Below are 13,338 nucleotides of genomic sequence, written 5' to 3' on the forward strand. Positions count from 1 at the left end.
TGTGTGAAGCCATCTGGTCCAGGGCTTTTGTTTGTTGGAAGATTTTTATTCACAGTTTCAATTTCAGTGCTTGTGATTTTTCTGTTCCTATTTTCTATTTCTTCCTGGTTCAGTCTCAGAAGGTTGTACTTTTCTAAGAATTTGTCCATTTCTTCCAGGTTGTCCATTTTTTTGGCATATAGTTGCTTGTAGTAATCTCTAATGATCCTTTGTATTTCTGCATTGTCAGTTGTTACTTCTCCTTTTTCATTTCTAATTCTGTTGATTTGAGTCTTCTCCCTTTTATTCTTGAGGAATCTGGCTAATGGTTTATCAATTTTGTTTAACTTCTCAAAACCAGCTTTTAGTTTTATTGGTCTTTTCTATCATTTCCTTCATTTCTTTTTCATTTATTTCTGATCTGATCTTTATGATTTCTTTCCTTCTGCTAACTTTGGGTTTTGTTTGTTCTTCTTTCTCTAGTTCCTTTAGGTGTAAGGTTAGATTGTTTATTTGAGATTTTTCTTGTTTCTTGAGGTAGGATGTATAGCTATAAACTTCCCGCTTCATCTTGTCTATCTTCGTTCCCTGAAGTTTTCAAATATAATCTCTTCAAATATTTTCTCGGGTCCTTTCTCTCTCTCCTCTCCTTCTGGGACCCGTATAATGTGAATGTTGTTGTGTTTCATATTGTTCCAGAGGTCTCTTAGGCTGTCTTATTTCTTTTCATTATTTTTTCTTTATTCTGTTCCGCAGCAGTGAATTCCACCATTCTGTCTGCCAGGTCACTTATCCGTTTTTCTGCCTCAGTTATTCTGCTACTGATTCCTTCTAGTGTAGTTTTCATTTCAGTTATTGTATTGTTCATCTCTATTTGTTTTTTGTTTAATTCTCAGTCTTTGTTAAACATTTCTTGCATCTTCTCGATCTTTGCCTCCCTTCTTTTTCCGAGTCCTGGATCATCTTCACTATCATTATTCTGAATTCTTTTTCTGGAAGGTTGCCTATCTCCACTTCATTTAGTTGTATTTTTGGGGTTTTATCTTGTTCCTTCATCTAGTACATAGCCCTCTGCCTTTTCATCTTGTCTATCTTTCTGTGAATGTGGTTTTTGTTCCACAGGCTACAGGATTATAGTTCTTCTTGCTTTTGCTGTCTGCCCTCCCGCATCCCATAGGTTTTGGATCATCGTGTTTTCATTGTCATTTGTCTCTAGGTAGTTTTTGATTTCCTCTTTGATTTCTTCAGTGATCTCTTGGTAATTTAGTACTGTATTGTTTAGCCTCCATGTGTTTGTGTTTTTTACGTTTTTTCCCTGTAATTGATTTCTAATCTCATAGCGTTGTGGTCAGAAAAGATGCTTGATATGATTTCAATTTTCTTAATTTACTGAGGCTTGATTTGTGACCCAAGATGTGATCTATCCTCGAGAATGTTCCATGCGCACTTGAGAAGATAGTGTAATCTGCTGTTTTTGGATGGAATGTCCTATAAATATCAATTAAATCTCTCTGGTCTATTGTGTCATTTAAAGCTTGTGTTTCCTTAGTAATTTTCTGTTTGGATGATCTGTCCATTGGTGTAAGTGAGATGTTAAAGTCCCTGCTATTATTGTGTTGCTGTCGATTTCCTCTTATAGAGCTGTTAGCAGTTGCCTTATGTATTGAGGTGCTCCTATGTTGGGTGCATATATATTTATAATTGTTATATCTTCTTCTTGGATTGATCCCTTGATCATTACGTAGTGTCTCTTGTAACATTCTTTATTTTAAAGTCATTTTATCTGGTATGAGTATTGCTACTCTAGCTTTCTTTTGATTTCCATTTGCATGGAATATCTTTTTCCATCCCCTCACTTGCAGTTGTATGTGTCCCTAGGTCTGAATTGGGTCTCTTGTAGACAGCATATAGATGGGTCTTGTTTTTGTATCCATTCAGCAAGCCTGTGTCTTTTGGTTGGAGCATTTAATCCATTCATGTTTAAGGTAATTATCGATATGTATATTCCTTTGACCATTTTCTTAATTGTTTTGGGTTTGTTTTTGTAGGTCCTTTTCTTCTCTTGTGTTTGCCACTTAGAGAAGTTCCTTTAGCATTTGTTGTAAAGCTGGTTTGGTGATGCTGAATTCTCTTAGCTTTTGCTTGTCTGTAAAGCTTTTGATTTCTCCATCAAATCTGAATGAGATCCTTGCTGGGTAGAGTAATCTTGGTTGTAGGTTCTTCCCTTTCATTACTTTAAGTATATCATGTCACTCCCTTCTGGCTTGTAGAGTTTCTCCTGAGAAATCAGCTGTTAACCTTATGGGAGTTCCCTTGTATATTATTTGTCATTTTGCCCTTGATGCTTTCAATAATTTTTCTTTGTCTTTAATTTTTGCCAATTTGATTACTGTGTGTCTCAGCGTGTTTCTCCTTGGGTTTATCCTGTATGGGACTCTCTGTACTTCCTGGACTTGGGTGGCTATTTCTTTTCCCATGTTAGGGAAGTTTTCAAATATAATCTCTTCAAATATTTTATTGGGTCCTTTCTCTCTCTCTTCTCCTTCTGGGACCCCTATAATGTGAATGTTGTTGTATTTAATGTTGTCCCAGAGGTCTCTTAGGCTGTCTTCATTTCTTTTCATTCTGTTTTCTTTATTCCCTTCCTCAGCAGTGAATTCTACCATTCTGTCTTCCAGGTCACTTATCCGTTCTTATGCCTCAGTTATTCTGCTATTGATTCCTTCTAGCATATTTTTCATTTCAGTTATTGTATTGTTCATCTTTCTTTGTTTGTTCTTTAATTCTTCTAAGTCTTTGTTAAACACTTCTTGCATCTTCTCAATCTTTGCCTCCATTCTTTTTCTGAGGTCCTTGATCATCTTTACTATCATTATTGTGAATTCTTTTTCTGGAAGATTGCCTATCTCCATTTCATTTAGTTGTTTTTCTGGGGTTTTATCTTGTTCCTTCATCTGGTACATAGCCCTCTGCCTTTTCATCTTGTATATCTTTCTGTGAATGCGGTTTTTGTTCCACAGGCTGTAGGATTATAGTTCTTCTTGCCTCTGCTGTCTGCCCTCCAGATAGTTTTACCTCTTGCTTTGCAACTTTATATTCCTATGTTCTTTCTCATGAGTAGCTGAGTTAGCTAAGACTTGCAACATAGTGTTAAACGGTAGTGCTGATAATGCATATCCTGGTCTTGTTTCTTATGTTAGTGGTAATGACTGCAGTGTTTCCTCATTAAGAAAGATCCTGACTTTTGAGCTGAGATATATATATTTTTACATGCTAAGGAAGCGTCCATGAATTCCTAATCTATTGTTTTTATTGGGAATGAATGTCGTTTTTTATCAAATACCTTTTTGGCCACCTATGGATGTAGTCATGATTTTTTTCCCTTAGACCTATTAATATGATGAGTTATATTATTAGATATTTCTAATGAACCATACTGATACATTTAAAATGGGCTTGATTTACATCAAGTCCTGAATGCAGTCTCTGATGGTGTTGCTGCTCAAATATTCTGTCTTCTGTATTACAGTTACTATGGACTGACAGTTTGGTTCCCTGATATGATCCGGTATTTTCAAGATGAAGCATACAAGTCCAAAATGAAGGTATTTCACGATGAGCACGTGTATGGTGTCACAATCAACTTCACAATGGAAAATCAGATTCACCAACGTGGGAAACTTGTGAATGACAAGTAAGTGGGAGACCATGGGCTTTCCTCAGATCAAGGGGGCTGTGTGTGGGGACTGTCTTGGGGAGAGAGCCATTAGGAAGATAAGAATTCAATATGGCGAGGATTGAGCTCCAAGGCTGGTGGAGCATCACAGCTTACCATGGCTGCCAGAGACTCGACAGTGCCCCTGGTGGCTCTGTCTGTACTGTGCTGTCCCCTGTCATCCTGCCTAAGGTTGATTCATCCAAGAAGGGTCAACCAAATCATCTCTCCTGAGACCTCGCATCTTTAATGGTGATGCGCAGAGAGCCCCGCAGTGATGCCTGCCTGGAGAGAGGTCCCAGAGCTCTCACCAGTGAGGTCCTGCACCAACTCACAGCCTGGCTGTTGAGCTTTTTCTCTGATTCTGGATGCTTCTTCAGAAGCAAATCCAGAGGCCAATATAACACTATCTTATGTTATTCTTTCGCCTAACATTACCTCCAAGCGACGATTGGCATGGCCCATTGTCATCAAGAATGTTGTTGTGCTTTGGGGCAAAAATGAGTGGAGTGTTAGAAAAGTCCCGCCCACATCCTCCTCAATCTGTTTGACTCCTCCTCTTCCTACTCCTGGGAGACTGAGGTGGATAGTCCAGCCTGTTGGGCTTTCAGAACACCGCTTTGAGGTTGCCCTCTGAAGGCCCCAAATGGGTCAGGGCAGGTCAGTTTCCTCCAGGCCACATGCTCCACTAAACTGAGCATTTTCACCTCTGGTGTTTCCCTCCTTGAATTATCTTTAGCAAGTTCACTGGGTCAGTCGAGGGCATGATACACCAGAAACACCACAGCCCAGTGTCAGTGGTATAAACTGCCCCCAGGTTAATGTGTCTATGCAAGAATTATCACCATGAATTTTCTCCTCCGACTCGGTTCTACTTCCCCAGCCTGCACCCACCTGTGTGTCTAAGTGGCCATGACCGTGACTGTGAGAAAGAAGTGTATGTCTGGGTGAAGTCCAAGGAAGGTGGCTTGGGCAGTCTAGTCCATACGTTCTTACCGGCCAGACCTTAGCAAATGTTCACTGTTATTTAGGATGAGAAAGAAAGTGTGGCAAAAAAAAGGGGAATGTTATTTCTACAAATATAAGGCCTCTGGGGCAGGAAAGTTAGGACCGACTATCCATGGACATGGAATTCAGATTTTCAGATGATTTTTTTAAATGCTGAGGCTCAGTCACAAACATCTCCACCTTCACGTGCCCATGTATGCACATGCTCTCTTTGGGGACACTTCGGTTCCTGGAATCTGCTGAGAGTGGCCACTCCAGGGATGGCAGCTCGAAGGCTAGTGGTTGGTGGATGGCAACTCTCCGCAGTATTTCTCACCGTCAGGGCTCTTCAATATAAGCCCAGAGATCTTGTGTTGGCATTGCCAAGGAAGAAATGTTGCCCTTCTTTATTAGAACGCTTTGGAAATGTTGAAAACTAAGGGACATTATGGATGGCTAGATGTCACCCATTATATGTTGTTATTCCCTGCAGAGACGAATTCACTAAAAGAGACCTTGTCTATGAAGTTTCCAATGTTCAGTGACACTCTATTGTGGTGTTAGTAATAATAACGATGGTAATGACACTTCTGTGTGCCAGGTGCTTCCTTAAGTGCCTTTCAGAGATTATCTCGTTTAATCCTCACAAAAACTCCAGGAGGCAAGAAATGTGCTTTCTCTTTTACAGGTCAGGAAACAAGCTTAGAGAGGTTGAGTTGCTTGCCCAAATCACACAGCTAACGTAAATAGATTAGAAATATCTCTCACCAATTCATGCATTCGGACTCCAACCTATGACCTTGACAACTACAAATACCGTCTCACTGGGAAACTGCATTCCCACAAAGGCCCTGTTTTACATGGTGCTTTCTGCATTAAAAAGTTAATTGCAATGCCAGAGCTGTTATGATTTTTAAAAGTAGGTTTTGGAGTTCTAAGACTTAGCTACACAGAAAATGGGAACTTCTGCTCCACCCTGTCCTTTTAAAAGGTCCCAGCCTCCCAAAGCTTAAGGCTTGAGGAAGGCAGTGGCCTCATCTGTGGAACCAGGACCCCAGGGAACAATAGAGTTATTGTTAAGGGTCTGCAAATGCATAAGCAGGCCAATGATTGTCTGGGAGTGGATGTAAATATTCTGCACACACAGATGTTCTACCATGTTTCTGTGTTTCAAATGCATACAAATGTTTTTGTGTGATTATTAAAGTATAAATTCCTTCAGAAGTTGCAATGAGTTCATTTTAATTTGTCATATATATGTAATTCAGTTTTTTAACCAGGGGATACCACTGTCACTTGAAGCTCATAATTTTTACCCCAGCAATTTATTTGAATAAAAATGGGGTTTTTCTCCTTGGAAAAAGTTTAGGAACTTTTGAAACTAATCTGAGGAATTGAACCTGGTTTCTTTTCTTGAGTTATGCTGCCATCTGCTGGTCATAAACTAGAAAACATGCCACCTTTGGAAACCTTGAGCCTCTTTGGAGAGTTAAATTCTTTAAGTTCTTTAGCTTGGATGGGGCATTGTCCCCATTCGTACCAGTATTCCCCCTTAGACTTTATCCACACTTTGCTGATTAAAAATTTAAATAAAATTATTTACTTTATTGACTATCACACATGGGGGAAGATTACTTTTAGCAGGGAGAGCAGAGAGAAAGAAAGCAAATGCGTATCTAGAAGAGAGAAGGTTGATTTCACACATCGCAATGAAATGCTACCCACACTGTTAAAAGCATTTTTTAGTGAGGCATCAGTAGGAATTTTCCTCACCTGCAGTGGGTGTGTTTCAGGACAGTACATCTCTGCGAAGCTGGCAAGGGTGGGAAATGTGTTAAATGTACCTTTTGGCTTCAGGTCTGAGGAAGTAGCCAAGGCTTGAGGGACTTGGGTTCCAAGCCTTGATGGGTCAGTAAATAGCTGAGCCACCTCTGACCAACCTGTTTAAGCCTCTGATTCCACATCTGAAAGTCATAATATTGATATGTAATGTCCATCAGGCTTCAGAGTTAATAAAATATCTCAGCAAAATTTTGTGATTTAATCTAGGTCCGGCATAGGTCTTATAGAGCCTCTTCCTGAATATTTTACAACTAATTTGCTACTGAAAATGGGATTGCTGTTCCTCCATCAGACATTTACCCAGGTTATTGCAGATCAATAGAAATCCTGTTGATTTGAGGATGTTTGTTTTGTCTCTAACCGAGCTCTTTTATTAGTTGTAATAGTTTCCCCTTGTTATTGTTATACCAGCCTATCACCTGCCCATAACAATTGTTTTGTCTCCTTTCTTTTCCTTTTTATTCCATCATGAAATATATCAAATAGGTGGAGAATAGAGAATAACACCAACAACCCTATTCAGAGCACCTAGCTTTGTAAAATCATAAACTATGCTACATTGACTTCAGATTTTAATATAGATTAAACATCACTCACTCAGTTGCCCTTCCTGATGCTATTCTTCCTCCTGAGGAGTGATGATCACCACGGTCATAAATTTGGTGTTTTACATTCATGTATGTTTTTATACTTTTCCAATATATTTATGTATCAGTAAACATTGTACAGCATTCTTTTGTGTGCTTTAAATTTTAGGTAAATATCATACTAGTTTATAGATGTGAATGTATAATTCTCATACTATAAATGTTTCAACTAGTTTTGTTACTTTTAGGCTGGTTACTTCTTTTATTTTAACTATTTTTAATTGAGGTGTAGCTGATGTACAATATTGTGCTGATTATGACATCCGGTTTGGTGATGGATAGAAGCCATGCTAATGGGTATCCTGACTTCAGTGGGGGCATTTTGGGTGTCTTCCTTTTAAGTATGATATTTGCTGTATGTTTTTGCTTGGCCTCCTTTATAAAGTTAAGGAAATTCTTTTTTGTTTTAAGTATGCTGAGAGTTTTTATCATGAAAGTGTATTGAATCTGTCAAACGTTTTTCTGCATCTATTATGATAATCATATTGTTTTCTCCTTGGACCTATTAATATGATATATTAAAATAATATTTTTTTTCAGTATTCAACCATACTTGATTCCTGGGATATATCTTAATCATTCAGTGTGATATATATTTTTTTAAATAAATTTATTTATTTATTTATTTACTTTTGGGTGTGTTGGGTCTTCGTTTCTGTGCGAGGGCTTTCTCTAGTTGCAGCGAGCGGGGGCCACCCTTCATCGCGGTGCGCGGGCCTCTCACTGTCGCGGCTTCTCTTGTTGCGGAGCACAGGCTCCGGACGCGCAGGCTCAGCGGCCATGGCTCACGGGCCCAGCCGCTCTGCGGCATGTGGGATCCTCCCGGACCGGGGCACGAACCCGTGTCCCCTGCATCGGCAGGCGGACTCTCAACCACTGCGCCACCAGGGAAACCCCCTTATACTGTTCTTATTCAACTTTGGTATCAACCTTATATTCTAAGGCACAAGAACATATGTCCTTAGAGAGTCTGTTTGGTTGACATTAGCACCAGTATTTCTCATCCTATAAATCTGCTTCTCCATGAAATAATATTTCAACTGTTTGGAGATATAAGATGGCCATGTCCTAAGTCTACTCTTTTATTTCTTTCGCCAATAGCTTCTGCTTCCTTAAAGGAAAAGTTCCACAAGATACTTTTGTTAACTTTTCTTTCAGCCTTTGAAATCTCCTGAATGAAGAATCTTGGACCAGTTTAGTATATAAATTAGAGATTGGAGGAGATGATTTATGTAAAAGACTCATAAAATATGCCTTGGTCCTTTCTCCTTTTATCCCTTCTTTTCTGATTTTGGCTTTTTATAACTTACTTGGAGATACATTTTAAGGTCTGTCTGTGTCAGACCTATTATGATTTATGGTTCTTCTTTCTCACCCACTTTTGGTAGAACATTAAAATACCACCGAAGGCCACATCACCAGCCTATCACTGTATTAAAGAGAAGGATATATTAAGAAGGGCAAAGACCTGAGACAGTCTCCAGGAATAGCTTTCCTGAATAAATACATTCAGCATACCAATTACATTAATTTTGACATCAGAGCCATCTTCCTGTAACAAAGGCTTACTGATTCGTTTTTCCATGGAAATATGAAGAGTCCAGTGATAACTTTTGCAGCAAATTTAACCGTAAGAAAAATTGTTGAAAACACTTTGGCTTCCTAGATCAGTGACTCTCACATTTTCTAAAGTATAATAATCTGGCATCTTCCTCTGGTGATCTTAGTTCAAGAGGTCCAGGATGGAATGTAGAAAACTGTATCTTTCACAATAACCTCCCGTTTTATTTTGATGCAAGGGGTCTGGGGACTTCCCTTTGAGAAGCACTGACCCAGGCTTTCTTATTGGGTGGGAGGTCTTTTTGCAGAAGCTAATGAGAGGTGGCTCTAGCTTAGCGTTCTCAGCAGAACACGACAGAGCATAAAGGGTAAGGGGCACTGTGCATTGCATGTGGTCATGGATTGAATGATCTGGTGGCTGTAAAGAGGAACAATGACCCTCAGCGCCCCGTGCTACCTTTGTCCCTGTGATTCCCACTGACTTGTAGTTGTCTGTTTGCTTATTTTTTTCCCATTAGATTTGAGGGCAGGGACCATGTCTTTCTTCTCTGTACTCATAACACCTAAAGCTATGTAAGTATTTGCTGAAGACTGAATATCTAAATAAATGAATAGACAGATGAATGAACAGGTTGTAATTCTTCGTAAATGAAGCCAAAGGTTTCTTGCTTAAAAGTTTAACCAAGCTTGGTAAATATAACCAATAGGGGATGATGTTAATATATGTCAGTATATGTTTTTAAATGTAATATTGTTCTTTTCTTTTAAGTTTATGTAGGAGTTGGAGTCTTGCAGCAGCTCCTAAATGTGGCTGCACCTCATAATCATCTAGGGGTTTTTACCTCTTATTGACTGTTTTATTTTTAAGTAAAAAAGTATTATGTACACTTGATATAAAGAAAAAATGACGTTTGTCTCATGCCCAACCCCCATTGTACCTCCTCAGGGCCAACCACATCTGCCAGTGTCTTGCGTCACTCTCCAGGTATATGCTATGCATTTACAGGCATATGTGCCATATCCTTTCTTACAGGAATGGTCACATGCAATAAACACCATATTGTATTTAATTTTTTCAGTTAACAATATATCTTGAAGATGGTTCCATATTAAGACATATAGATCTACCTAATAATTATAATGGCTATGTGGCATTCCACTGTATGGTATCTATCTCTCTATCTCTCTATCTATCTATCTATCATCTATCTATCTGTTGTCTATCTATCTAGTAATCCATTGCTGTTATCAGCAATGTTGCAATGAAGATCAGTGAATGTGTCTCTTTGAATGCATGAGCAAGTATGTGTACGATGAATTTTTAGAGGTGGTATTCCTAGGTCAAAGGGATTGTACATTTAAAAGTTTGCAAAACTCCTCTCCAAAGAGGCTGCACCAATTATGTTCTACCAACAATGTGGATGAAAGTGCCCATTTCCCCACTTTTTTTGGTTCAACAAAGATTCTGAGGCCCTCACACATCTACTGCCTTTAAACCTTCTAAGACCATCTGAGGGGTATTCATGTTTTTAAAACTCCTATAGTGAGATGTTATTAACATGTTCATTTCACACTATTTCACATTTCTGTGAGTCTGATGTAGGAGGTCCATGAACCTGCATATGGGAACCACAGGCTGTGTACCTGGACTAGACATCAGCCTCCACTGTCCTGAGGCCCCTCCCCATTTATAAACACACAGTGAAGAAATGGGGAACTAGTCTGGGTTGAAAATAATGTTCCAGCACCTTTGGGTTTGCAGTTCTCCTTTTTTCTGCCTTTCTGTGTTTTCCATCTGAGTCTCAAGTCTCCTTTTTTTTTTTTTTTCCTGGATGAATCATTCAGGGGCTAATTTTTTCCCACAGGTTCACAAAGATGTACTTTAAACATGTACTCTTTGAGGACACTTTATTTGACGAGTGCTATTTTGAAGATGTTACATCGACTGACACCTATTTCAAAAACTGCACCATTGAATCGACCATCTTTTATAACACAGGTAAGGGCACGAACAGGGTGGGCTTGTTGTCTAGAATCAAACTGCTCAGTCATAAGCTTTAGGAGTAGTAAAGTATTCACAGATACTCATGCTGAGTCTTCATGTGGAGAAATGGGTTCCAGCGCCACGTTGGGGCTTCCTTGTGCAACAAAGAAGTTGCACTGCCTTTACCAAGGCATTTAGTTTGTCTGTGTCTCAGTTTGATCACATGTAAAATGGAAATAAAAGTACTGGACAAGTGTTCTGATCTCAACGAGACTGATGCTATATGCTAAGGATCTTTGGTAGGAACAAAGTATGACCCATATTTAAAAAAAAAAAAGAAAAAAACAGCATTCCAGGAGGGCTGCATTTTATACCTGGAGTGCGTTCTTGAAGACCTAGCATAATTTGAAACAAAATTCAAGACATATGTTCTCACAATAATAAATGAAAAGGGAAAACTGCATCTTTTCAAGCTTCGTGCGTGAAATGAGATGATAAGAATATTTTAAAATTACACCATTTCAGATTTCCATGATTAAAAAAAAAATCACAAAATTCCACCACTCTCTCACTCCTCATTATTTTTACTGCTCTCATTATAAATTAATACCAAGTGGAGTTGGGTTATAAGGAAACTAATTGAGTTTTACCAGGGGCTTCACCAATATTGCCTCAAGTAAGAAATGTACTATCATTCCCATCTTACAACTAAGGAAACAGGGACTTAAGCAACTTGTCCAAGGCCACAGCTAGCAAGTTGGAGGGACTTTGATTCATCTCTTAATTTGTTTAGCTCTGAAGTCTGTGAACTTTCCACTGAGATACTTGCATTATGTCCAGATCAATGCTTTCTCCCTGGCATTGGCACCAAGGCACAGTTTATGCAGGAACATCTTTTTCCTCCATGATATCAGCCTCAAAAGGTTCAAAATCTGGTCTCTAAATATCCCTTGGTCTTTAAATAGTCAATTATGGGATTTATCTTCCTAATTTATGTTTAGCCCGAACTTAAAAAAATATTAGTGAGTTCTATACATTTACTCTTTGGCATATCTTTTATTTTCTTCTTTCAAGTTTCATTGATGCCTCTTTGCTTGAACACTCTTTTTATTTTATTTATTTATCTTTTTATTTTATTTTATTTGAGTAAAATTGCTTTACAATGTTGTGTTAGTTTCTACTGTACAATGAAGTGAATCAGCTATATGCATACCTATATCCACTCCCTCTTGGACCTCCCTCCCCGACTTCCCCCCCATCTAGGTCATCACAGAGCACCGAGCTGAGCTCCCTGTGCTATACAGCAGGTTCCCACTAGCTGTCTATTTTACATATGGTAGTGTATTTATGTCAAACCCAACCTCCCAATTTGTCCCACCCTCCCCTTCCCCCCTGTGTCCACATGTCTGTCCTCTACATCTACGTCTCTATTCCTGCCCTACAAATAAGTTCATCTGTACCATTTTTTTAGATTCCACATATGTGCGTTAACATACAATATTTGTTTTTCTCTTTATGGTTTACTTCACTCTGTATGACAGTCTCTAGAACCATCCACGTCTCAACAAATGACCCAATTTCGTTCCTTTTTATGGCTGAGTAATATTCCATTGTATATATGTGCCACATCTTCTTTATCCATTCATCTGTCGATGGACACTTAGGTTGCTTCCATGTCCTGGCTATTGTAAATAGAGCTGCAATGAACATTGTGGTACATGACACTTTTTGAATTATGGTTTTCTTGGGGTATATGCCCAGTAGTGGGATTGCTGGGCCATATGGTAATTCTATTTTTAGTTTTTTAAGGAACTCCATACTGTTCTCCATAGTGGCTGTAATCAATTTTCATTCCCACCAGCAGTGCAAAGGGGTTCCCTTTTCTCCACACCCTCTCCAGCATTTATTGTTTGTAGATTTTTTGATAATGGCCATTCTGACTGGTATGAGGTGATACCTCATTGTGGTTTTGATTTGCATTTCTCTAATGATTAGTGATGTTGAGCATCCTTTCGTGTGTTTGTTGGCAATCTGTATATCTTCTTTGGAGAAATGTCTATTGAGGTCTTTTGCAAACACTTGCAGTCATGAAATGTCAGAGCTGGGAAGCAGTGGAGATCATTAGGTGTTTTCCTCTAACTTCATAGGTAGAAGCTCAGGGAGGTTAAAGTGGGTCAGCCACAGAGCCAGTTCCCAAACCTAGGTTTCCTGAGAGCCTATATAGTGACCTTTTTGCTAGAATAGCTGATGTTAGAAGGTATCAGAAAATATGGAACTGGTTCCGAAGCAAATGGTTATTCTTATTTTTTAAGACTTTATTTTTTTAGAGAAGTTTTAGGTTCACAACAAAATTGGAAGAAAGATACAGGGATTTCCATATGCCGCCTGCTCCCATGCCATAGCCTCCCCCATTATCATCATCCTCCACCAGAACGGTACATTTGTTATAATTAATGAACCTAGGCATCATCATCACCCAAACTAGCTTTCTCTAGTTGCTGCGAGTGGAGGCTAGTCTTCGTTGAGGTGCACAAGCTTCTCATTGCGGTGGCTTCTCTTTGTTGTGGAGCACAGGCTCTAGGCGCGTGGGCTTCAGTAATTGTGGCACATGGGCTCAGTAGTTG

General features: G+C 39.0%; 1 protein-coding gene across 3 annotated transcripts in view; it reads left to right on the forward strand.

The window, feature by feature from the left end:
* SV2B (synaptic vesicle glycoprotein 2B) overlaps positions 1-13,338 on the forward strand; it is a 199,137-nt gene that overhangs the window by 175,324 nt on the left and 10,475 nt on the right. For all 3 annotated transcript variants that reach the window (XM_030873197.2, XM_060293889.1, XM_060293888.1), the window contains 2 exons: positions 3,509-3,673; positions 10,596-10,729. In XM_030873197.2, coding sequence (XP_030729057.2) covers positions 3,509-3,673; positions 10,596-10,729 — 299 coding nt within the window. The remainder of the gene's footprint in view (positions 1-3,508; positions 3,674-10,595; positions 10,730-13,338) is intronic.

Source organism: Globicephala melas, chromosome 2 (assembly GCF_963455315.2).
Source record: "Globicephala melas chromosome 2, mGloMel1.2, whole genome shotgun sequence".
In the NCBI taxonomy this organism is placed as follows: Eukaryota; Metazoa; Chordata; class Mammalia; order Artiodactyla; family Delphinidae; genus Globicephala; species Globicephala melas.